The 26227-nt window shown below is 41.0% G+C and overlaps 1 protein-coding gene across 1 annotated transcript; it reads left to right on the top strand.

The window, feature by feature from the left end:
- arhgef15b (Rho guanine nucleotide exchange factor 15b) lies at positions 1-26172 on the top strand. The gene is made up of 16 exons (XM_047386066.1): positions 1-40; positions 11266-11752; positions 14149-15336; positions 15455-15497; positions 15627-15658; positions 16771-17045; positions 17643-17803; positions 17928-18080; positions 18205-18334; positions 19755-19829; positions 20092-20184; positions 20274-20428; positions 21165-21329; positions 24915-24997; positions 25077-25181; positions 25472-26172. Exons 2-16 carry the CDS (start codon positions 11347-11349, stop codon positions 25630-25632), a joined length of 3225 nt encoding a protein of 1074 aa, XP_047242022.1. The 5' UTR covers positions 1-40; positions 11266-11346; the 3' UTR covers positions 25633-26172.
- Positions 26173-26227: the final 55 nt, after the last annotated feature.

Below are 26227 nucleotides of genomic sequence, written 5' to 3' on the forward strand. Positions count from 1 at the left end.
AAAAAAGAAAAAAAAAGCGGAACCGTCCAAACCGTGTTTGGTGAGTTTTTGTCATAAATGATTAGTAGTTTAATTGAGATTAAGTTTATTTTTGGTTGTTTAGCTAGTGTAGTTTGGGTGATGGTGAGAGCACCTGTTCCCCCTACAGAAAACAACTACTTGTGATAACTTGACATATTTTATTAATTCTTTACTCAAAAGAAGCGGCATTTATTCCTGTTAGTAAAGGAATTTTATGGCCTTTGTTTCACTAAAAATAGGTTCCTACTCAATGAAGGTAACAAAACAGTAATTCTCATGTTATAGAGCATATTAGGCTACTTTTAATTTATATTCGGTTATCTCTCAGGGGTTAACATTTCAAACTATTTATTCCATGTAATAAATATCCAAATTTCCTTTCATCTCAGTATAATTAAATCCCACATACAGGAGTCTTCTTCTCATAGGAGCCTCAGCCAACATGTCACCAGGAGCTTCTCCATGTTTTTCCTGCTTTCTCATCTCGTCTCTCCATGTGTCACCTTTTCTGCTTTCCTTGGCCAGCGTGGAGCTTACCCACTCATCACACCCCACCCAGCCACTTTATTTCCCACACCAACCCTCAGGTCTTCAGACCAGATGGCAAACTGTGTCTGTCACACACAAAGAGAAATGTGTCAAAAGCTGCCCTCTTGTTCTCAAATGGGGCTGCTTTAAGGGATCACACCATTCATATTGGATTTAGCAACGCAAATGCTATTACAGTAAAGCCGACCGATCTGCCCCCGGAGTAGGTCCTAAAAGCCAGAAACCAGTAAACTGCTGGATTCGGCTATTGAACTAACTGGGTCAATAGGGAAAAGGGAGACAAAAGAGGTAGAGTGTGCCTAAAAGAGAGGATAAGAGGGAAAATTGGACTTGTTTTATCTTCCAGCCCGTTTTGTGTTAGTCTGTCTGTCTGGATTAAACACACCCTTAAGCTTAGGATTTTTATCTCACTCTGTATTGAAAATGATCGGAGGGCCAAATCTGACACAAGGGAAAGACCTACTCAAGCCCACTGCTGTTGTACCTCATGTCAAATCTAAAACCGATTGTTTCTGATCATTTCTGTAAACCGTAAAATATTCACCCTGTTATAATAACTCTTCGGATGGTGTCGTTTTATTCTGATTGAAACATGAAACTCCGTCTCCTTACTAGCAGTCAACATGTCCCTTCCAAACCGGTCTGACTAGCTGGTGCGCTTTTCTTAGCGACTGGTTGCGCCTTATTCACACAAGCTCTCAGGCCAGGAAGAGGCGTTTGTAATGGTTTTTTGACTGCAATGATTTCCTTTGGAGGTTAGTGTTAGTCATTACCATTCATGAGTATCTTAAACATTCTGTTGCTTTGCTTAGACTAAGATTCGCATACATGTAGCTGCAACTTGTGGGAAAAAACAAAATCCATTAAACCTTTCAGTTATAAAGGGCTTTAGATAGACTGTAGCTTTGCAGGGGACTAGTTAAAGTTTGGAGATTTAGGAGAGACAAGTCAAAGCAGCAGGGGTTATTTTACAAATCACATTTCTGTAATTTACAATACTTATGACTGTTTGATGTTTGCTTTTTGCAAACAGATCTACTGTCTCCTTCCTGTGCTGTTTGGGGCTCAGGTGGTAGGTGTTCGCCCTGTAACCGGTGGGTTGCCGGTTCAAACCCCTGCTCTGTTTGTCTCAGTCATTGTGTCCTTGCCTCACCCACCTTGCCTGCTGATTGTGGTCAGAGAGCCCGGTGGCGCTGATTGTATGGCAGCCTTTCTTCTGTCAGTCTGCCCCGGGGCAGCTGTGGCTACAGTGTGACCTATCACTGTCAGTGTGTGAATGTGTGGAGTCTTTGGACTTGATAAAGTGCTTTACAAGTGCAGGTATAACCAATTGAGGAGCATGATGCTTGACTGAAAAAGTTGGATTTTCAGATTTGATGCATTAAAGGAGCATAAAAATAAATGAGATTTTCAGCATTTAATCTGGGCCGACAGCCAAGAATGTTGGACATTTCTGACCACTGACTAATGTGTTTGTTTTGTTTAGCCTTCTTTTTGTGTCATAGCCCGTTATGAAGACTAAATACTTCTTTCAAACTCAAAGTACCATGTTAAAACTGACACGTTTCCAGTCATCATAATCATTATCCGCCTTTAAAATCACTGTAACAGTCTTCAAAATAAAGAAAACTGAAAAGCATCATAGTAGTGATTGTGAACATCAGCAGTTAAGCTGTTTGAAATAATCTGATTTCTGAACCAAAGGATTGATTTGTTTTGCCGTGGGATTTTTTACTATTTTTAGGTATTCAGCTCCACTTGTAATTGTCACGTTGGGGTTTTGGGCTGGACCAAAGAGCAGACAAGAGCTTGGAAGCAGCATCTTAAATAAAACCTCACTTTATTTTGAAGGATCGAAAACGTAACAAAAATCACTGCAGGTACAACGAAGAACCGGAATCCAAAAACGTACGAAGCTGAACACTGCAGGAACATGGTATGAACGAGGGTAGCGAGTGTGAGCGAAAGGAACCAGCAAAGGACAATGAAACAAAACCAACTGATATACAGAGCGAGAACAAAGGCAGGTAATCAAGGAACTAAGATCAGGTGTGAGGAGGCAAAGGGAGCAGATGAGCCTAATAAAACTAAAGCATGAGGAAAAGAACTAAATGACAAGACAGTGAGCAGACCTGAAATAAACTATAAACCAAGATAAAATAAAACATAGAATCAAGAATAAACATGGACTAAAGGAAACTGAGAAACTGGAGGTAACACAACAACCTAAGATCTAATAACTTAGCAAAAAGAAACCATAAGGAAACCCTGACTACAAATGTAAACAAACCTAAACCAACACTGATAGAACAAACTGAGAATGAAGCAGAGGAAACGAGAACAATAACTAAAGCTAACCTATAAAGGAGGGACTGGAGAATAAAGAAAAACTAGAGGAAACAAAGCTAAGAGGGACAATGAATGTAAAGGGGACTAAAACTGAGTAATGAATAACTAAAAGAGGAAAACTAATGACGAGAGGAGTAACAGAAAATAAATTAATAAATAGGAGAGTGCAAAGGAACCAATACAAAACATAAAACGAGAGCAAAGCTAAGGAACCAGAGGACTATAATAATAATAAAACCATTCTAAGTACATAAATAGGAAAGAAACACCAAGGGAACTAAAGGCGAGAGGAGAACACACTGAGAGGCAAAAGGAATCCAGAACTGTCAGAAAACAGAAAGCAATAAACATGAATACAAAACCACAAACAAGAAACATCTAGCAAAACAAAACCACAAAATCCCAAATGTCACATCCTGACAGTAATGACCTTGTCATATCACTCTTTTTGATGTAATTCTGCTGACTATGTACACATTTTGGACAGGCTTAGCATCTTTATGAGACATGACTCAGAGGATGACTAGCCCCTATTTGGTTTGGTTTCATCAGCTGTTGTGATCACATCAAATAAACATATGGCGAGGAGAATCTGCAGCCTGGACATTTGGTCACCCAGAATGAACACTCAAATGTCACTTCAGCGTCGTTATGTTTCTCACTTTAAACGCCTTGCAAAAGTATTTATACCCATTGAATACATTTTATCATGTGACATCCGCAAATTCTAGTGTATGCCTTTGGGATTTTATGTGGTAGACCAACACAAAGCACTACGTGACTGTAAAGTGGAAGGAAAATGGAGTGCGTCTGTATTCAGCCCCCTTAAATCTGATGCCGTTGAATAAAACCCAGACCTTTCAGATGACACATAAACAGCATAAATGGAGTCCAACTGTGTGTTATTTAAGCACTGAATAAATGTAGCTGTTAGAGAACAAACATCATCACGAAGACCAAGGAAGATACCAAACTATGTAACATGGTGGTGGCAGCATCATACTGTGGGAATGCTTTTCTTATCTGCGTTTCAGATTTTTCTGATGTTAAGTGCTAAAAATGTTGAAAGTCATTTACCTTTCACTTTTTGATAATGTGCTACTTTTGTGTTGGTCCAGTTCCTCCAAAAGTGCATTACACATGTGAGGAGGATTGACCAATCAAATTCCACTTCAGCCCCACCGTGTTTCTAAATTTAGACGTCTTTATATAAAGAGGAAGCTTGGTTTGACTGCTTCATGTAAGTAGTTATTTGTGGCCTTAAAGGGTAAAATGGAATATGGGTTACTCAGACATCTTTATATGTCAGCCTAGTAGCAGATAAGTAATTATGATCCTTCATTTATTAAAACTCATAGTGAACATGACAGTTTCACATTTAACCTGTGTGAAAACAGGGAAGGAACTGCGAATCTCGTCCAAACACTTGTACTCAAACATTAATAAGGGTGGAGCGTCTGTAAGTACACACTTCTTCTAGTAGCTAACAGCTGTTAACTAGTATTAGTATATTGCCCTTGTCTGCCATGAGCTGCATGGGTCTACATTGAGATCCAGCTTGTTAAACAGACATTAAATGGTAAATGCACTGATACCGTCCACTCAAAGCGATTTACTCTAGAGCCACATCACACTCACAAACGTGCACACATCCGTACACCACAGTCACCTTACTGTGCAATAAAGGAAAGTAGCAGTAGCAGTGGTTTTCCAGGGATCATATAAGTGCTGGAAATTAAAGGGAGCTCAGTACAGAGGCATTGCTAGAGTAGACCTACAGTCATACTGGGGAACAAGATATGAATAGAAAGAAAGTCCAGGCCCAAATATCCATTTTTATAGTTTTTAGCTAGCTGTTAAATGTAAACATTTACTCTGATATTCTGGCTTTGTTATCGATGTGCTCTAAAACACAGGAAAACCCGACTGCACATGCAAACAGATACAAGGGAACAAGACTTGCTTTCCTTCTGAATCTATGGTATAAAATCACACACACTAGAAATTGCTGGCCAAAAATTTGTGACCCAGTGCTGGGTCATATTTGGACCGAGCCAAGCCAACAGGGTTGGGTTATTGGTTTGACATACCAATTACAACATACAGGGTTGGGACAATAGTCCCAAAAGAATGGGTTTAAACGGACCATTGTTTATAGTTAAGATGACCAAAAACGTGGTTGAAACTCATAACCCATTACAAGGGTTATTATACCACCAATATTTGGGTTAAAACTAAATATTTACATGAAGTTTTCTTCAACATTGTGAGATATTTGTTTCTGATTCCCATTTAGAGTTGAATGAACACTTTGGCTTCCAGTTTTAAACCCGTATAGGCGATCGTTAATTGTACAGAACTTCTTACAGTGTTTAAAAACAACTGGCTTCTCAATCCAACCTCATCTACACAAACAGTATTCTGCATAATATTTTAGTCCATCCTTATTTCATATTTTCCTTCTAAGCAGTTTTCTTGTCATTTCTTTGAAATGGTTCTTTGGGTACTTTGTTGTTTAGCAGCCGTAAGGTTCTGTTGAAGTTTGATCAGTAAGTTTACTGGAGCACAGAAGCGTATCCTGGAGCAGGTGTCCTTGTAAGGTCAATCCGGTGACACCTTCAGCTTAGCGCATCGAGCTGAATTAGGTCAATATTTGTCCTTTTTTAAATATCTGCCATCCGCTTAACCTCAGCCTTTCAGCCAAGGGGGAACATCTGTGGGCCGCACAGCGTCACAGTGGCTGTGTAAACACGAGGAGACTGAGAATGTGCCGGTACAGCCTCCTGTCCAGTTCTGGATAAAGTATATTTACAGACAAAGAAAGGTTTATTTATTTGGTTAATGTGTTTTGTTTCCATCTATCGTTTCTTTAACTCCAGATGAGAATTATTCCATTTTCGCCGAGCATCGACGTACTACTAGAGTGAGATTATCTGGAAATAGCAGCAGTATAATTTTTTTTCTGCAGTGCTTCAGATGTTTATCAGACATTTGTGGTGATCATGTTTACAGATGTGCTCTGCTTTAAACAAAGCCTCAAAAGGAGCGATTCCCTCGAAAATATATTCATTTTGCATTTAAGATGAATGCAAGATGAATATATTTTTTCGTACAGTTATTGCTTAATTACTCCTCAGAGTGGGTTGTTGTTTCAACAATTGGCATGTTTTAGAGTCCGCACACTCCAGTTAACGATTCTTCGATTACTAATTCGATTATTTAAATAATCGATTAATCACGATGACTTGTTTCAGCCCTTTAGTGAGCCTTCAATCAGCTGGAGCTTAGTGAGCACCGAGCCATGGTCAGCAGCAGCCTCAGCAGGAAGCTTAGAAATCATCACCCTCATCAGTGGGGAATCGCTCCTTTTGAGGCTTTGTTTAAAGCAGAGCACATCTGTAAACATGATCACCACAAATGTCTGATAAACATCTGAAGCACTGCAGAAAAAAAATTATACTGCTGCTATTTCCAGATAATCTCACTCTAGTAGTACGTCGATGCTCGGCGAAAATGGAATAATTCTCATCTGGAGTTAAAGAAACGATAGATGGAAACAAAACACATTAACCAAATAAATAAAAAATAGATTAAGCTTAAAAATCAGCCATCCGCTGCCCTGATATTTAGGTAGAAAACCCACTGTTGGTCAAAGTCCTGTCAAATGGCTGAATTTTAATGAGACCCTCAGGATAAGCTCGATCAACTGTGTCAGCTTTAGGCATCTACTGCAGTTAGCCTCTATTCAACAGGTTGAATATATAGTTCGTATACAAAGAGGGGACTCATGAAACCTGCAATATGACGAGTAATTATAGCATTTCCAACAGTGCTTTGCAATGAATATTTACAGATATTGCAATGATATTTCTGCGCTGTACTGCTCAGCCCTGCTTGACACTGTTAATGTAAAATAAACTGCTGAATGTTTCAGATGAGAAAAGTTTGATTGTTCTCTCTTTAAAGGGGACATTTCATGTAAAATTCAATTTTGTAGCCCTTAAATATAGCTTGTTTTGTACTTGGGAGTCTGTAGAAGTCCAGAAAAGTTGAATTTACTCTCTCCAGGTGCTGTTTGGGTCATATTTTTCAATCCGTTCAGTTTTCTCTATTCTCTGTTACATTTATTTTTAACTGTATTTGCTGCTGAACAGCTAAACAAGGTCATGGACTTTTTGCTTACGGCTTTTGGGAATCCCCCATTCTTATTTTTCGCTGCGATTTTGTGGTACAAGCTCAAGTATGCTGAAGCAATGTAAATAGGAAGGATTTAAAAGCATCATATGATGCTCTGGATTTGCACATTTGGTTGTAGTATTAACTTTATTTTTTGGTTTGCATACATACGACCTTTACTAGAGACTAATGTATTAATGCCACTTTGTTTTTGTGACATCCTGCAGTGCCGGTCCTGTTAACCAAACACAGACTAAATACGCCGCCTACACCTCCACACAGCAGCTCCTAGCCGATCTTTACCTACCTAAAGTTTGAGAATAGGTCAGGAGCCTTTCGGCCTCCAAAGATCTTAATCATTTGTTTTACCTGATAGAACTGTGAGCTGTCCTCAAGGAAGCTCAGAGAGATATTTAGAGATAAATATCTTAACAAATAAATACCTGCAGTCGTAGGTTGAAAACGCCTTTTACCAACACTGTTGTGTAACAAGGTTGCAAAGGTTAATTTGAGAATTACTGGCATATTTTGGCACACAATCAGTAGATAAAATCAAAAAACAAAAACATGTGTTTGGCTCCTAACATATCCTTTCATGGAATGAGGAAGGTAAATGTTTTTTTTTTTTGAGTAGCGTATGCGCAGGTTAAAACATATCGTTGGGAAGAGCTGCCAAAATCCTGAAAACTTACCCTTAATTTAACGCGGCCTATATTTGACGTTGGCGAAAGGGCAATATTTGTTAATACCGCCATGTTAAATTAATCCGTTCATATATTTTGCATAGTCTGTAGAGCATTCGAGGGATCTGGAGAAACTCCGCAGAGGCAAAGTTGATGCAGAAAGTCCCCATTTAAGATCTGAACCAGGAAGCTCCTTAATCCGCAACAAATGTGCTTCCCACCACACTAATAACATTAATAACAGTAAATATAAGGTGGTGGGGAAACAAATCCGCCTCCTTCCAGGTTTTGCTTGTGCTTTTTTGTCCCACTTAAATGTTTCGTGTCATCAAACTGTTTTTATCATCAGACAAAGATAAAGTGGTGAACCTTCCCAGTAGAGTGTGAAGACAGAAAGAACACAAAGGGTCGTCTCACATTTGGCAAAAACATCGTGATGATCCAGAAGGCTTTCGGAGAACATATTGTGCAAACTGACGAGACGAAAGCAGAACAGTTCGGAAAGCGTGCGTCTTGTTAAATCTGCTGTAAAACTAACACGGCATATCAGAAAAAGATCCAGCAGTCGAACATCGGACACAGATATACAGGTCCTTCTCAAAATATTAGCATATTGTGATAAAGTTCATTATTTTCCATAATGTCATGATGAAAATTTAACATTCATATATTTTAGATTCATTGCACACTAACTGAAATATTTCAGGTCTTTTATTGTCTTAATACGGATGATTTTGGCATACAGCTCATGAAAACCCAAAATTCCTATCTCACAAAATTAGCATATCATTAAAAGGGTCTCTAAACGAGCTATGAACCTAATCATCTGAATCAACAAGTTAACTCTAAACACCTGCAAAAGATTCCTGAGGCCTTTAAAACTCCCAGCCTGGTTCAACATTCAAAACCCCAATCATGGGTAAGACTGCCGACCTGACTGCTGTCCAGAAGGCTACTATTGACACCCTCAAGCAAGAGGGTAAGACACAGAAAGAAATTTCTGAACTGAATAGGCTGTTCCCAGAGTGCTGTATCAAGGCACCTCAGTGGGAAGTCTGTGGGAAGGAAAAAGTGTGGCAGAAAACGCTGCACAACGAGAAGAGGTGACCGGACCCTGAGGAAGATTGTGGAGAAGGGCCGATTCCAGACCTTGGGGGACCTGCGGAAGCAGTGGACTGAGTCTGGAGTAGAAACATCCAGAGCCACGGTGCACAGGCGTGTGCAGGAAATGGGCTGCAGGTGCCGCATTCCCCAGGTCAAGCCACTTTTGAACCAGAAACAGCGGCAGAAGCGCCTGACCTGGGCTACAGAGAAGCACCACTGGACTGTTGCTCAGTGGTCCAAAGTACTTTTTTCGGATGAAAGCAAATTCTGCATGTCATTCGGAAATCAAGGTGCCAGAGTCTGGAGGAAGACTGGGGAGAAGGAAATGCCAAAATGCCAGAAGTCCAGTGTCAAGTACCCACAGTCAGTGATGGTCTGGGGTGCCGTGTCAGCTGCTGGTGTTGGTCCACTGTGTTTTATCAAGGGCAGGGTCAATGCAGCTAGCTATCAGGAGATTTTGGAGCACTTCATGCTTCCATTTGCTGAAAAGCTTTATGGAGATGAAGATTTCATTTTTCAGCACGACCTGGCACCTGCTCACAGTGTCAAAACCACTGGTAAATGGTTTACTGACCATGATATCACTGTGCTCAATTGGCCTGCCAACCCTCCTGACCTGAACCCCATAGAGAATCTGTGGGATATTGTGAAGAGAACGTTGAGAGACTCAAGACCCAACACTCTGGATGAGCTAAAGGCCGCTATCGAAGCATCCTGGGCCTCCATAAGACCTCAGCAGTGCCACAGGCTGATTGCCTCCATGCCACGCCGCATTGAAGCAGTCATTTCTGCCAAATGGATTCCCGACCAAGTATTGAGTGCATAACTGTACATGATTATTTGAAGGTTGACGTTTTTTGTATTAAAAACACTTTTCTTTTATTGGTCGGATGAAATATGCTAATTTTGTGAGATAGGAATTTAGGGTTTTCATGAGCTGTATGCCAAAATCATCCGTATTAAGACAATAAAAGACCTGAAATATTTCAGTTAGTGTGCAATGAATCTAAAATATATGAATGTTAAATTTTCATCATTACATTAATGAAAATAATGAACTTTATCACAATATGCTAATATTTTGAGAAGGACTTGTAGTAGCTGCGATGGTCCGGGACCAGTTACCTGCTTCAGAACCTGATCAACAGGTTTATATACATGTTCGATAAATGAGAATATATATTTAAAATATTTATTTCTGTTAATTATGACGATTTCCTGCTTACCCAACGTTTAAGATTAAAACATTACATCAGACCAATAAAAAACATTGTTAATACAGAAATGTGGGTTTAATGTAAAGTATATTTAATACAAGCTTAAACGTTGTTATTTTCAAAAGGTCCTTTTAATGTGAGAAACGAGCCTCACTGCAGCACATATTCTAATTTACTGGACATGACCGTGTACAGGAAAACAATGATCTTATGCTTACCTGCAAGTCTACCTCTGAATGCAAAAAAAAAAAAATGAAGGTTTTGGAGTGGCCTAGTAAAAGTCTGGACCTCACATGGTTGAAAAGCTGCCAAAATGTCTAAATTAAAGAAATTGTGCAAAGAAGGGTGCGCCCAAATTCCTCCACAGCGATGGTAAAACACTCATTGGCAGTTAGCCCAAACACTTGATGGATGACCAGAAAGGTGATGCAACCAGTTATTTTCACACTGAGTCAGGTTAGTTGGAGAGCTTTTTTCATCTGAAAACTGCATTTTGTATTTACTCAGGTTATCTTTGTCTGATTTTGTATGTATTTAACGATCCCAAACGTTTCACTGTGACCAAAACCAAACAAACAAGCAATTCTGCGGTCTTCTCAGGACTGTAAAATTCAACTCGCCCCTGGTTTTGCAAAGACCGCCTGCTGCCAGCTCTGAAATGTTGTAATAATAATAATATAATAATCTTCAATAAAAATGTTAACACTGTTGTTGATCAATGTCCGTGCTCTGATGCCACAGATGGCAAAGGGCTGTAAAAATAGTAAATGAATGGATAACGTTGGACCTTTAGCTGTAAATTATTAACATTATAAGAAGTTTAAATATAAAGGGAACTGAATCGGAGACAAAAAAAAAACATCCCTATATGTTTACCTGTAGTGATGCAAACACACTAATTAATGCCCAGACAAACAGGTCTTACATTATCTTGGGTTTAAAATGTGTAAATGTGAGCACAGTGGAAAGGAGTGAACCTCATGCAATGCAGATTAGAGCCTGAGCCCCTCCTTAGGCAGATTTATGGCTCTGGGCTCAAAGTCTGAACCAAGTATTATATGCTGATGGTATCACTGAGTTATATATTGTTTATTTCCCTGTTGTAAAAAAGTTGCTTAAGACACTGATTATATTTCCCTTTTCTTTTTGCCTTTTCCTTTCATCAGGGGATGATGAAATTCCCACGCTGACACTCGCCATCCAAGTCTTTCCCTCGACTCTAAAAGAGAAGACAACCAGCAGGTACGATGTCTGTCCTGGAACGACCTACGTCGCCCCTCAAGCCAGAGGTCAAACCAAAACCAGAGATCCCTCAGAGATCACTGCACAGTAACTCTCTTTGTCTTGTGGGCGGAGGCTGCACTTCAGGCACCACTCAAGGAAAAGTCAAGAAAATAGCAAAAAAGTTTACCCAGCAGGACTCCAGCGAAGCAGGAGAGCAGTTGGTGAATGGCGCTGCAGCACTCTCGTCAAGTAAAGAGGGGAAAAAGCCACCTGAGATAAAACCCAAACCAGACAACAGCGGCCCACAGCCTCAGGTGGGGACAGAGCAGGCGCCGCCACTGCCCAAGAAGAGGAGCCGCTTCCAGAATAAAAAGGACAGCATAGGAGGAGAGGACAGCGATGGCATGAATGTAGACAAACGGCGATCAGGTATGGCAGCCACTCAGATATGTGATTCAGGATGGTAGAAAAGTGTCGGAAACATTTTCAGGGAATCTGGAGTCTTTGTCAGCGCAGGAATCAAAGTCACACCAGATTAGCAAGCTAGAAGTCTGTTGCAGAAAACGGCTCCATTAGGGAGGTGGTACTGTTTTCTGTCTGGGAAATACCTGAAGACTGAAAAGAAATAGTGAGCGAGCCACAGCCTACTAATTCCACAATTAGAAGTTTTGTTCTAAGATGTCCAGGTTACTGGTGCTCTAAAAGAACCGTTTCCTTACGTTCAGACTCTGCACTGAGCTGAAATGAGCAGGTTTTTCCTGTTGGGGAGAAAAAAAGACATTTGGTCTTTAATACAAGGATCCGATCACAAAAACCATATTTTCTTTTCACGTGATGCCCCCTGTGTGATTTTCAGTTCCTGTCTCTTCTAACTGTTTCTCACACAGCCCGCAGCTCAGCCTGAACTGGTAGCACTTTCACAAACACTGGACTTATTCTGGTTTCGGACTCATACTGGTCAAACCTTTGACAAAGTTGAATTTACTCTTATATTTAGGAATGCTAAATAACATGCAATAAAATTGACTTTTTCTATTTGTTTTTACTATTAAGGTAGGTGTACATTGTATTTATTTAATATACAAAAACCTAAAATAAGCTACAATATAAGATAAAATGCACAAGAACCGAGTAAACGGGAGGTGATGAGATCTACAACTTGACCAGATTGTTATTCTTTATGCAGTAGGTAGCACTGAAGAGCAGTTAGCAGTCTGGCACTGATTGTTTTCAATCCTAAAATATCCAACAGATTCAGGCAGGCAGACAGGTGTGGCACCGACCACTTTTCCAGCCTGTCGGCTGTCAACGGGTCATTCAGCTCAGCTCTTGCGTACCAGCCTGGCTGATTGAGGTGAAACAAGGAAGAGTCTCCTTCTAGTTCTAAAGATAACCATCGTTTAGGTTCTTGGCACGTAGGATCGAATGAAATTCCTGCTACTGAGTCGGTCTTCGTGTTACATTTAAACATTTCCCTGTGGCAAGGCAGGAAATGATGCAGCGTAAGATTACGAACCATGTTTAACAATCTATCCTTAGGAAAGTGAAACACTTGTTAGATGATTTTTATGTTGACTCGGAAACTCACAAGCTGTGTCATGGATCACCTTAGACCTTCCAAATCCATCATATTTTATTCATTGTCTCAGAGGACAACCTATGGATTAAACGACTTTATTACCAGATGTTCTAATAAACGAGGATGCTGCGACTAGACAACTTTTACTACAAGATCCAATGTTAAAATGGACCGGTTTAAAGCCTTTGGGGATTCCTTGGCTGCCTTTCAGATGCCTTCCAGGGGAAGCGTTGCAGACCTGTCCCTCTGGGAGGAGGTCTGAAGCTGCTGGCTCCACCGGCTTCAAAATATCACATTGTCTCCATGCAGGAACTTAGAGAAATGGCCGGAGGGGGGGAATCAATCGTTTTATTTTTTTTATAACTTTATTTTCTTTATGTTGCTTTCATGTTGACGTCCTGACCTGTGTTAGATTGTTTTTCCTGGAATGCTCCAGTGAAAGTAAGTCACGTACAATAAAACCGTATTTAGCGACTTGCAAACGTATTCATAGCCCTTGGAACATTTTCAATTTTTGCCACATTACAACCACAGACGTCAGGGCATCTTACATCGAGTGGTAGACCAACACACATCTGTGCATAACTGTGAAGTGGAAGGAGAATGATGCATGGTTTTCGACTTTTTTTGTTTTTGTTTTTACAAATAAAGACTTAAAAATTGCGACAAAACATGGTGGTGGCAGCATCATGCTGTTGGGATTAGATAAGAGTCGGTGGAAGGAGGGTGGGGCTAAATCCCATCGAAAATCTGTGGCTAGGTTTGAAAATGAATGTCCTTCATCCGGCCTGAGCTGTTTTACAAAGAATGGTCAAATATTTCAGTCTCTAGATGTGCAGAGCAGGTAGAGACATACCACCCCAAAACACCTGCTGCTGTAAGAACACCAATTGCTTTCCTGCAAGTAATTGACTTAAAGGGCTGAAAACAAATGCATGTGACACTTTTCACATTTTTATTAATCAATGTACAATTTTTTCTTCCACTTCACAATTATGCACCACTTTGTGTTGATCTGTCTAATAAAACTCTGATAAAATACACTGAGGTTTGTGGTTTTAAACACATAATTGGAGGGGGTGTGAATACTTGTCCCATGGACTGTAGCAATTAAATGCAAAGTATAACACACAGAGCTAAAAAAATCTTTTTAAAGTGTTTTAAGGACAGGGGCGGCACATCTGAGGGAGAAACGTTGTGAAACTGGCAAAAAAAAAAAGCTGTTCTACTTCTTCTGTGTCTTCAGCGCCTGATGGGAAGGAGGTGGAGGCTCAGGGGCCAGGAGCAGCTGAAGCAAAGGAAGATCACACACTATACTCTCCTCTCAGTCGCTGCTGCAACATAACCTGCACCTGCATGTGTCATCTAAAGAGACCCGGCATGATGCTCATATGGGTGCCTATGGATGAGCATGAAAATGAGGGTCCGGGTGGGGAGGGTAAGGCAAAGGTGAAGGTGCAGAGAGAAGGGATGGATGTGAAGGGACAGAAAGTAGAGCATGGGTTGAAAGCAAAGGCAGCAAAGAAGCAGATGGAAGTAAAGCCAGCAGAAAAGGAAAAGGAGATGCACGGAGAAGAGACGGAAGTGAGAGGGCAGAAAGCAAAATCTGAGTTGGACATTCAGGCAGCAAAGGAGGGGGAAGTGAAGGATGCAGAGAAGGAGATGGAAAATGAGAATTTGGAGAAAAAGAGGGAAGTAGAAGTGCAGAAAGCAGAGAATAAGCTGGAAGTGAACACAACAGAGACAGAGATCGAATTGAATGCAGCACAGAAGGAGGTGGAAGATCATAGAGCAGAGAATGGAAAGGTCTGTGAGGAGATTAAAGAGGTAGATGATAGGGAAGGGAAGAATGAGGCAGGAGATGAAAGGGATAGGGCTCCTGTGGTAGATGAGAAAGCGGTGAAATCACAGTTCCATCAATCTTTGGAAATTTTGCTGGCTGGGGGTCTAAGAAGATGTTCAAACCAGGGTTCTCAACTCCCCCTTGCTCCCTATCGGCCTCCACCGGTCCAGGACCAGTCCCTAGAAGACAAAGAGGATAGTATTTACGAGCTCCAACTTCCTGTGGCTGATCAGGCTGCTAAAAAAATGTCATCTGCGAGGAAGGATGTTCCTCAAATAACAATCAGCAAACCAGCTCATCAGAGTAAACCTGCCAACGCCTCAGACTCTACACCTGAGCTTGAAAATACGACAGAACCACCTGCCATACCACCTAGGGTTCCTGTGAATGATGTTCCACTCCCCTGGAATGAGAATAACTCTGGGAGAACCTCCCCTGGCAGCAACTCCTCATTTGGTAGGATCAGGCCACCGCCCCCAAAAGCTTCACCTCCATGCAGCCCTCTGTCTCCTCGCAGACTGCCACCTGCTCCACCAAAGACAGATTCCAGGAGGGCCAGTAATACCTTCATGCAGTCCACCATCTTGTCTGGTTTGTACTTAAGCAGCATAAGAGTCTCTTGCTGCGCTGAATTGCTCATTATCGTAACAAATACTGGAGGAATGATGTGACCTTCTTGTTTTTTTTGTTGTTTTTTTATATATAATAGGAGAAGAAAATAAGAGCAATAAAGACAAAAAAGAAACAGAACAGTAAGTTGCTACTAAATTCAAGTTTTGTAATATCAGACCACAATCAGAAACAAAGTAGTTCCCTCTGCCAGACATGTACAAACGTACCTGTGGATGATTGTTTACGTCTCGCTCTAATTCCTGTTTCAGGCCATTCAACCGGGAGTTCCAGCTGAACGACGGTAAGGCTGTGATACGTCATTAAAGTACCTCATAATTAACGTGTGAGTCATCCAAGGTGCAAGTGGAGAGCTAAAAGTATGTCTGGAATGTAATTGCCAAATAAAAATCTTTTAAGTGTGGCGTTAATTTGTATTCAGCCCCCATTTACTCAAATCCTGTGCAACCGGTAGCCTGCGGAGGTCTTAAGTATTTAGTTTAAAGCGGCGCTAGATTATGAAGCAACATCCTGAGTTCTGAACATCTAATAGAGGTCTGTTCAATCCATCATCTGAACATGGAAAGAGTATGTCACAACTGCAAACCTACTAAGACTTGGCCTTCAACCGAAACTGACAGGCTGGGCAAGGAGACCATTGAGAGAAGCAGCCATGAGTCCCATGGTAACTCTAAAGGAGCTGCTTAGCTCCACAGCTCAGGTGGGGGAATATGTTGACAGGACAGTTATTAGTTGTATACTCCAGAAATCTGGTATTTATTGCAAGAGCGACCAGATGAAAGCCATTGTTGGTTCGCCAGGTATAAAACCTTTGTTAGAAGCAAACGTGGTAGATGGTCCTGTGGTCGCACCACACACAATGGTTTGTGTAGTAGGAAACTAACAAAGCAGCCTCCTTACAGTGAAACATGGTGGTGGCAGAATCATGGTGTGGGAATGTTTTTCTACAAGAGGGGCATAGGAGCTTGTCAGAGTTGATGGGATGATGCATGGGGGGGCGGGGTTAGAAAAGGTTAGAAAGGTCCGGTCAAAGTCCAAACCTAAATCTAATAGAGAGTCTATATCAAGACTTGAAAACTTTTACAGATGCTCTCCAGCCGGTCGGACTGAGTTTGACCTGTTGACACACTAAATGTCAGCTGAATGGAAACCAGATTATATCGTACAAGCTACATACAGAATATTTACTGCCTGCTTTTTTTTTCTTTGACCACATTGAAACATTAAGCAATAATAATAAATATCAGAGGAAAGTCTGTTGTATTTAGGTTCATATTTTGTCTGGTTGTAGAAAGAAATACACAGATCTATTGGCTGCTCTGTGTTTGAACTTAAAGGCGAGCTAAACATGTATGCTGGCGACAGACTAAGATCTCTCCATTTGTCTCACCTCAGAGCCTCTGTACCAAACATACAGCGACTTCGCCATCAGGAAGGAGCTGCGTCGACAGACCGTTATCCGCTCCATCAGCAAAACTAGTGCGGACTACGCTATGGAATGGGCGGCCCGCATGAACGAGAAAATATCTGGAAAGTCAGAGGGAACCGGAGCAGCCAAGAGTGGCCCCATGCCCAATGTGAATCAAAGCACCTTGTGGCAGGACCTCCCAGCTGTACGGGACAGTGGATTGCTGGACCAGTTCACTCCTGATCAAATCAAGTACCAGGAGGTGAGGAGGACGAACTTAAGAAGCTGTAGCATAAAGAAAGAACTACAACAAAGCCTAAAGGAAACACGAGAGATGCTTGATCTATTTGAAATCTTATCTACAAGTGATAATCTTATTATTGAAGACTTTATTTATTAGAGAAAGTTGTCCTTATGTATTATATAGATTCATTACACAAAAAAGCACTATATGTCTAGTTTTTATTTCTGTTCATTTCAATTATTATGGATTATAGGTAATGAAACCCAAAATTCAGTTTTTCAAAACTTGTAAAAATTACAAACGACCAATAACAAGAGGATTTTGAATGCTTGCAAACTTTTCTCACCACACTTTTTCCTTCCACTCAACTTTCCATTAATATGCTTGCACTCCGTGACCAGCCAGAGTCTTCCGCAGTGACCATTTGTGTCATGAGTGTCTGTCAGCTGTCTTTCCTATGACTGCTAAGATCATAACATTACATTTGTATATAAATAATCATTTTTCTAATTGTCCCCATTTAATACTTTAAATAAGCAAGTTACATTGTTTAGATTTTAAAATTCATATAACTCTGTTCTAAATTTAGTGTTTGACTTTGATTGTCCTTGGTAGAGCATGTTTGAGGTCCTGACCTCAGAGGCCTCCTACCTGCGGTCCCTCCGCGTTTTGACTGAGCACTTTATGGAAAACAGGGAGCTGGGAGGGACGCTCATCATGAGTGACAAGAAAACCCTCTTCTCTAACATCACGAAGGTCCGCGAGGTCAGCGAGAGGTGAGAGATCATACCACAAGAGATGAAAGGAAATGGGAACGTGATTTTTGACGTCAACAGCAGAATGCAGCTGAAGCGATTATCTGGAGAATCTGGAGGTGTTTAATGAAACTGCTTGTTGCAGGTTCCTGAAAGACCTGGAAGACCACATATTCAAGGAGATAATGTTCCTAGACATATGCGACATCCTCAACTATCACGCCCAGCACAACTTTTCCGCCTACATCGACTATATCCGCAACCAGAGCTACCAGGAAAAGACCTACAGCCGACTCATGTAAGAAGCAATGATCAGCAGTTTAGGGTTGTTAGGAAGTCAGCCGGGTTGGATCTTAGCTGTGACTGACTTGCAAGAATACCAAAACCGATGCCATGTAATCGGAGTTTCTGCATACCTGCAGGAAGACTAATGAACAGTTCGCTACAGTTATCAACCGTCTTCAGGAGCTGCCTGAGTGCCACCGGCTGCCCTTCATCTCCTTCCTGCTGCTGCCCTTCCAGCGAATAACACGGATCAAGATGCTCATCGAGGTGAGCAGTGTCACGTTATCGAATGTTAAAAACATAAAAATGTTGATGCAAGGTGGAAGGCAGACTGCTGCCTACACTTCAAGCTCCTCGTGCTTTAGCAACATATGCTCCATAAAGTAATCACGGTCTAAAAGGAGTTGTATCCGTAGCTGCCTCTAAAATCCGCTACGCCTTTGAGTCTGCAGCACGTCACTGAAACCGGAAAATCATGTTCTTGTTGCATATGTTGCAGTAGTTCGTGAGGCATTCATTTATGGTCATTTAGGAACAGACCCAGAACAGGTTCTGCAACGTAATTGTTGCTCTACTAAACCTTTGTTCTAAGGGAAAATAAATGTTTTTATAAAGGTGTTTGAGTAAAACGTTGGTCAAGCACAAAATGAAAATAAATGTGTAGTAATTAAATATCACTGTGTAACAGAAGTCTATGTGAAGGTAGGACTCTAGGCTAAAAGGTTTTAGATGTCCTAGATGCTTTGTCCTTGAAACCTCAGCTTTCCTGTTAGAGGCTGCAAAAAACGACTGGGATGAAAGTTCACCTTCCAGCAGAATAATGACCCTAATCATACAACCAGAGCTACTATTGGATGGTTTATACCAAAGTGTCCTAGTCAAAGCCCAGATCTAAAGCCGGTTAAGAACTCTATAACTATTTCTGTTTTAGTATTTTTTATATAAGCATCCAAGAATAGAGAGGTTTTTTTTTTTATGTGGGCTCTAATATTCAACAGCTAGCTAGCTGTGGCTTTAAAACCTCTTAAATGTTCTATTACGCTATTACTAAGGCTTAAAGTCCTTTTAATGAAATGCCCAAGAAAACTTCTGGACCATAAAGCATTGAGCGCTAACCCTCCACCGCCTGCTGCTGTGCACTGTCATGCAGCTGGCTGAAAGAAGGCTGCACAGTTTTTCTTTACCAACCGGAAGGACAAATTAGGCTGTTTGCACATATTTCTGGTTATAAACAACACGGACAGTCACGATGTGGAAACTAAATCAACATCACGCAGCGTACCGCTGCTTTAAAGCTGCAGTTGGCAAGCTAAGGACAGTATTCCTGTTAAGCAGCTGACTGCAGGCTAGTAACCGGAGCACAGAGTCCCAATTGGAGTGTAAATAAACGTGTTCTGCTCTGGTTTAGGTGGTTCATGTCATTAATGTGGAAATGAAGAATTGGAACAATTAGGTTTTAAAATATTTTGCCTCACTACGTTGTGAATGAGTGACCCGTCTTGGTTTTTTTAATTTCCTTTAACAACCAGTGATCTGAGTTCATCCTGCTCTTTGACTCTGTGAAATGTCATCCTTCCAGAGTAGTCCTTCCCACTCAGGCCCCCCCACCGGTTTGCATCAGGGGCATGTTTTGCATCCACATTGAGGAGAATGAGCTGCACGAATAAAAGGTTGTTTGTCGTTCCAGAACATCCTGAAGAGAACAAATGAGGGTACAGCAGAGGAGCAGACGGCCTCCAAGGCTTTGTCCTCTGTCACTAAGGTAAATACCTCTCACTCTACACCATCCCCTTTGCAAACACGCGCACGTGATTTGACCCCAGAATGCTTCACATAGCTGGAGATTTCATATTTGCTATCGTGTTGAGGACGGATTTCCTGCTGAATGAGCTCAGCGAAGAAGCCGTAAACAAACCCGATAGTCCCAGTGGGACAGACTTAAAGTGACAGAGGGAATTTTTTAAAACCAAGATAAAGAAGATGGTGAATAATTCGACTTTTTTTTTTCACTTGATCGCACACAGATCATTGATCAATGTAACAGAGATGTGGGAAAGATGAGACAAATGGAAGAGCTGATTGAAATCTCTAAGATGCTCGAGTTTGATAAGCTCAAGGTAAGCTGAGGCAGGAACACCATCGATGTGTCCATCTGTTAATTATTAGGAGGATGAAACATCTATGGCTTGTTTCCTGTCTGCACCAGGCCATCCCGATCATCTCTGAGTCTCGATTTCTGGAGAAGAAGGGAGAGCTCCAAGAAATGTCAAAAGCAAAAACCTTTGTCAACATGAGGGCCAGGTTCTCTGTGGTCTACCTCTTCCTGTTTAACGACCGGCTACTGATTACTGTTAAGAAAGGGTAAGGAAGAAAACCTTTTAATAAAACATGAGCTATGATGCATTGAAACAGTACAACCATCAATATAAAGAGACCAGGCCAGTTAGGATCATTAAAATTACTTCTGTTTGCTAAATGCCAGAAAAATTTGATCTTTTATTACAGATGTTTACATTCACCAAGTTTATCGCGATTTAAGCCAATTTGAGGACGTCCATGATGTCATGACCTTGCACAACATTTCAGTTAAATGGAGGCACACCTGTTAATGTATTTTAAACCAGCCTTTTGTGATATCATGTAAAAAAAATCTTAACAAAATCAATCAAGGTACCCCCATAAGTCTGGTTCCACCTTGAGTACAATTTCCAGACGCTTGGAGGTGCCCTGTTTGTCTGTTCATGTAATGATAGGTATAAAAAGCATAAATATGTTCAGCCATAATATCCAGGAATAAGACGAGTTCTGTCCCAGAGATGAACGTGTTTTGGTGGGAAATATGTGCATCAACTCCCCCAAACAAAGGTAGAAGATTGATTTTCTGTCACCACTCATGAAATGACTCCACTCGTCCTCAAATGTAACAGGAAGTGTTGTCAAAGTAGTACAGTACATACCTGTGTAATGTACGCTGGTTTAGGTATGGTTTTTCTTGGGGATGCCACATGTTTGTTTAACCAGTTAAACCTCCTTATGTCCTTCCAGCTCTGTGTTTGCCTTTAACGGAGTTCTTTCTGGTTTGGTTTGTCCTTAACAGCTCGGACCGTTACGTGGTGGTGGACCACACTCATCGCTCTTTGGTGCAGGCCCAGCCTTTAGATGAATGTTTTGGTGGCGCAGCCTATGAGAACTGCTTCAACCTCGTCATGCTGGAAAACCACCAAGGACGCATGATGGAGCGGATCCTCAAGGCCCCGTCCAAGTGAGTGTTTGTTTCGAAAAGGTCACCATCAAAAACTTTATTTAGTTCAGTAATTAAATTCAAATCCTCAAACCCATATATTAAATAAAATTATTTGCACAGAGTGATTGTTTACAGGTGTTTCTTTCTCCTAATTTTGATGATCAGGTCTTACAGCTAATTGAAATCCAAAATTCTGTCTCAGAAAATTTGAGTAAAATACAAGACCTTTGAAAGATATTTCTTTAATGCACAGATGTAATGTTATGGCCCACACACAGAGGGCATTGCTAAAGAAGTTTGCCACTTTATCCAGACATATGTTTGGAAAGTTTAGTGGAAGGAAAAGTGTAGTTGAAAAAAGGCGCACAAGTAATAGGGATAACTGTTGCCTATTCAAACGTTTGTGGGAGATTCACAAAGCATGGAGTGCAGCTGAGTCAGTACTTTAAGAGGAAACACACACAGACGTATTCAGAAAATGGGCCACAGCGGTTGGCAGTGCTTAATTTAAACTTCAGGACCAGAAAAAAAAAATGTCAGTAGCTTGTTTCTTAATCGGCTATAGAGAAAAAGGACTGTCTTGTTAGTCCAAAGTTCTCTTTTTAGATAAAAGAAAAAATTGCATTTCATTTCTAAATCAAGGTTGCAGAAGGGAAGAGGCACAGAATCCTTGTTGCTTGAGGTCCAGTGTGTGTTTTCCACAGTCAGTGCTGAGGTGGAGCGCCAAGTCATCTGCTGGTGTTGGTCCAATGTGTTTTATACCAGTTTCAAAGTCAACACAGTGATTACCAGGACATTTTAGAGCAGTGGTCCCAAATGCTGATCCATGATTGCAAAACATTTGGAGAAGCCAGTGAAATACTGGAAGAACAAAATCTGATCAGAGGAGACAGAATTGAACTCTTTGCACACACCCAACTTAGAGGAAGATTGGCACTGCACTTCACCCCAAAAACACCATACCAGTGGTCCCAGTAAAGTTCAACAAAAGAACCTTACCAATGGTGTGGAGCTTTTCACCACATGGAACAGGCAGACTTCATATTCTTGAAAGAAAAATGAATGAGAATTGTACAGAGATGTTCTTGGGAAGAATCTGAAGATGAAAAGATGGTTGAGATGTTCAATGACCCCAAAAAAACAGCCAAGAAAACTGTTGGTTTCAGAGAGAAAATAAAACACTACATCACCTGACCTAAATCTAATTTAAAATCAATCAAGTGAATAGTAACAATAGATGGGATCAAGCAGAAATATTATGTGCAAATAAAGACTGAAACCAAAATTCATTTTGCTCTTTAATTAATCTGTTAACTATTTTTTTTTTTATATTAGCCGATTATGAGTCGGATAGACAATGACCCTAAGAATACCACTTAAGGACAACAAAGTCAATATTTAGTGAAAGTGTAGAAGATGTGCGGGCAGGGCTGAAAAGGTACTTCAAGCTAGGTGATCTACTAACCTGACCCATTTAGACCAGTTCTGTCAGAAGAATAGGTCAAAATTTCTGCAAACTATAGTGAGAAGCAGGTGGAAGGAGGCTCAAAACATTTGACACAAGTCACATAAGTTAAAATACAATTTCACCTAAAACTAAGGAAACCTACAGGTTCTTCTCAAAATATTAGCATATTGTGATAAAGTTCATTATTTTCCATAATGTCATGATGAAAATTTAACATTCATATATTTTAGATTCATTGCACAATAACTGAAATATTTCAGGTCTTTTATTGTCTTAATACGGATGATTTTGGCATCCAGCTCATGAAAACCCAAAATTCCTATCTCACAAAATTAGCATATCATTAAAAGGGTCTCTAAACGAGCTATGAACCTAATCATCTGAATCAACGAGTTAACTCTAAACACCTGCAAAAGATTCCTGAGGCCTTTAAAACTCCCAGCCTGGTTCATCACTCAAAACCCCAATCATGGGTAAGACTGCCGACCTGACTGCTGTCCAGAAGGCCACTATTGACACCCTCAAGCAAGAGGGTAAGACACAGAAAGAAATTTCTGAACGAATAGGCTGTTCCCAGAGTGCTGTATCAAGGCACCTCAGTGGGAAGTCTGTGGGAAGGAAAAAGTGTGGCAGAAAACGCAGCACAACGAGAAGAGGTGACCGGACCCTGAGGAAGATTGTGGAGAAGGGCCGATTCCAGACCTTGGGGGACCTGCGGAAGCAGTGGACTGAGTCTGGAGTAGAAACATCCAGAGCCACCGTGCACAGGCGTGTGCAGGAAATGGGCTACAGGTGCCGCATTCCCCAGGTCAAGCCACTTTTGAACCAGAAACAGCGGCAGAAGCGCCAGACCTGGGCTACAGAGAAGCAGCACTGGACTGTTGCTCAGTGGTCCAAAGTACTTTTTTCGGATGAAAGCAAATTCTGCATGTCATTCGGAAATCAAGGTACCAGAGTCTGGAGGAAGACTGGCGAGAAGGAAATGCCAAAATGCCAGAAGTCCAGTGTCAAGTACCCACAGTCAGTGATGGTCAGCTGCTGGTGTTGGTCCACTGTGTTTTATCAAGGGCAGGGTCAATGCAGCTAGCTATCAGGAGATTTTGGAGCACTTCATGCTTCCATCTGCTGAAAAGCTTTATGGAGATGAAGATTTCATTTTTCAGCACAACCTGGCACCTGCTCACAGTGCCAAAACCACTGGTAAATGGTTTACTGACCATGGTATCACTGTGCTCAATTGGCCTGCCAACTCTCCTGACCTGAACCCCATAGAGAATCTGTGGGATATTGTGAAGAGAACGTTGAGAGACTCAAGACCCAACACTCTGGATGAGCTAAAGGCCGCTATCGAAGCATCCTGGACCTCCATAAGACCTCAGCAGTGCCACAGGCTGATTGCCTCCATGCCACGCCGCATTGAAGCAGTCATTTCTGCAAAAGGATTCCTGACCAAGTATTGAGTGCATAACTGTACATGATTATTTGAAGGTTGATGTTTTTTGTATTAAAAACACTTTTCTTTTATTGGTCGGATGAAATATGCTAATTTTGTGAGATAGGAATTTTGGGTTTTCATGAGCTGTATGCCAAAATCATCCGTATTAAGACAATAAAAGACCTGAAATATTTCAGTTAGTGTGCAATGAATCTAAAATATATGAATGTTAAATTTTCATCATGACATTATGGAAAATAATGAACTTTATCACAATATGCTAATATTTTGAGAAGGACCTGTATGTAAACTCTGGAAGTTGGAAGGAAGATGAAGAAAAATATATTATAATTTAGCGATAGAACTTTGCTATTCCTAACCGACCTAAATTATGGAAAGTTTAGTCTCATTTAATGTCAGACAGTGAGATGTATTCACATTTTCACTGGTGAAAATGTGAATATCTGGTTTCAACAGTGTTTGTTACGCCTCCTGTGTTTTGTTTTCTTTAGGTCTCTGCTCTGGGCTGGGATATTGTTAAGAATAAGAGTTAACATTCACAGCGCTGTGCATGGATTAAAAACCGGAAAAGAAAACATACAATCCAATTTGCATAAAGTCGGAGTTATTCACCTCACACAAAAAAGAAACTAATTGTTTTCTGGTTCAGAGTCAAGTCAAAGCTAATTTGCGTCAACAGGTCCGACATGCAGAGATGGTTGGCGGCTTTCCCCAGGTCCACCCAAGAAGATATCGATGAAGAAGTGATTTATGAGGACTGGGGTGAGAACGACACCCAGCATCGACACGAACAGATACTGTGTTTCATCTTGCTACATGCTTACGGTCCTGTGTGTGTCAGACTGTCCTCAGGTGCAGTGTGTGGAGCAGTACGTTGCCCAGCAAGCAGACGAGCTCAGCCTGGAGCCCACCGAGATAGTGAACGTCATCCGCAAAACCAACGAGGGTAAAAAACCTGCAAACATTGGCTCAGAGAAAGTTTAAAAACACAATTTTTCCCCTCAATGTGGAAATGTAGAATTGTGTAATTGTGCCCTCCAGTGAACAGATTTGGTTTTGCTTCACTGATACACTCCCTTCCTTGACTCTGTTTGTGTATACATCCTGCTTCAATCCTAAAACCCACATTTAGCACTTTAATTTTTTTTTTTTTATATAACTTTCTTGCATGAGCGACAGAAAAACCTTCAATTTCCCCTTGTTTGTCATCCACCGGTTTTTGTTTATCTACTCCAGGCTGGTACGAAGGAAGCCGTTTGTCCGACGGTCAGAAGGGCTGGTTCCCCGATGAAAACGTCATCGAGATCACCAACGAGCACGTCAGGAGAAGAAACATCAAGGAGCGCTACAGGGTCTCTCAGGCCACGAGGATGGTGAAAAGCCCCAAGACCCGCTGAGCACGTTTGCATCAAATAAACGCTTCAAGGGACAATAAGAGGGGAAAAGTCAGAAACAAGGAAAACATACTGTAGATATTCCCTCTTTATATAACTGACAACTCCGAACTAAAATTAAAACTTTTATTGCGGGTGCTGAAACATATGACAACTACATCTGAGAAACTAAAAGCACATCCCAGTCATTCTGGGCATTTCTGAAGCAGTTTGTCTGGTGTTACTTTTCAGCACAGACTCTGTTAATGTTGAGTCAAGCTCATTCTCCCGTTTCCACCCCTGCGAAACAAGCTGCAGACGGTCGAGGAGATCCAGTTTTCAGGAATCTCTCCGCTGTGGAGTCACCAGAAGGATGAGCTCTTAAAAGAATATTGTGGAGGGTTTAAAACTTTGATGGTGCAGGAATACTACAGCTCCCCCTACAGTTTTTAATAAGTATACCACTCTGTAGAAAAATGTAAATATGTTGAAAAATGTAAATTATAAAAGGGTGTTCTGTTTAAACCAGGGACTTACTTTTAATAAAAAGTACTGTTTGTAAAAGGAAAACATTTTTATTGAAACATTTGCATTTACAATAGAAACATGAAATTTCAGA

The sequence above is a fragment of the Girardinichthys multiradiatus genome, chromosome 14 (assembly GCF_021462225.1).
Source record: "Girardinichthys multiradiatus isolate DD_20200921_A chromosome 14, DD_fGirMul_XY1, whole genome shotgun sequence".
Taxonomy (NCBI): Eukaryota; Metazoa; Chordata; class Actinopteri; order Cyprinodontiformes; family Goodeidae; genus Girardinichthys; species Girardinichthys multiradiatus.

Excerpts from the sequence above, each read along its gene's own strand:
- arhgef15b (XM_047386066.1), top strand. The coding sequence starts at position 11,347 with ATGTCTGTCCTGGAACGACCTACGTCGCCCCTCAAGCCAGAGGTCAAA. Across the intron at positions 21,330-24,914 it reads ATCCTCAAGGCCCCGTCCAA|GTCCGACATGCAGAGATGGT; the intron begins GTGAGTGTTTGT and ends TTGCGTCAACAG. Across the intron at positions 25,182-25,471 it reads CATCCGCAAAACCAACGAGG|GCTGGTACGAAGGAAGCCGT; the intron begins GTAAAAAACCTG and ends TATCTACTCCAG.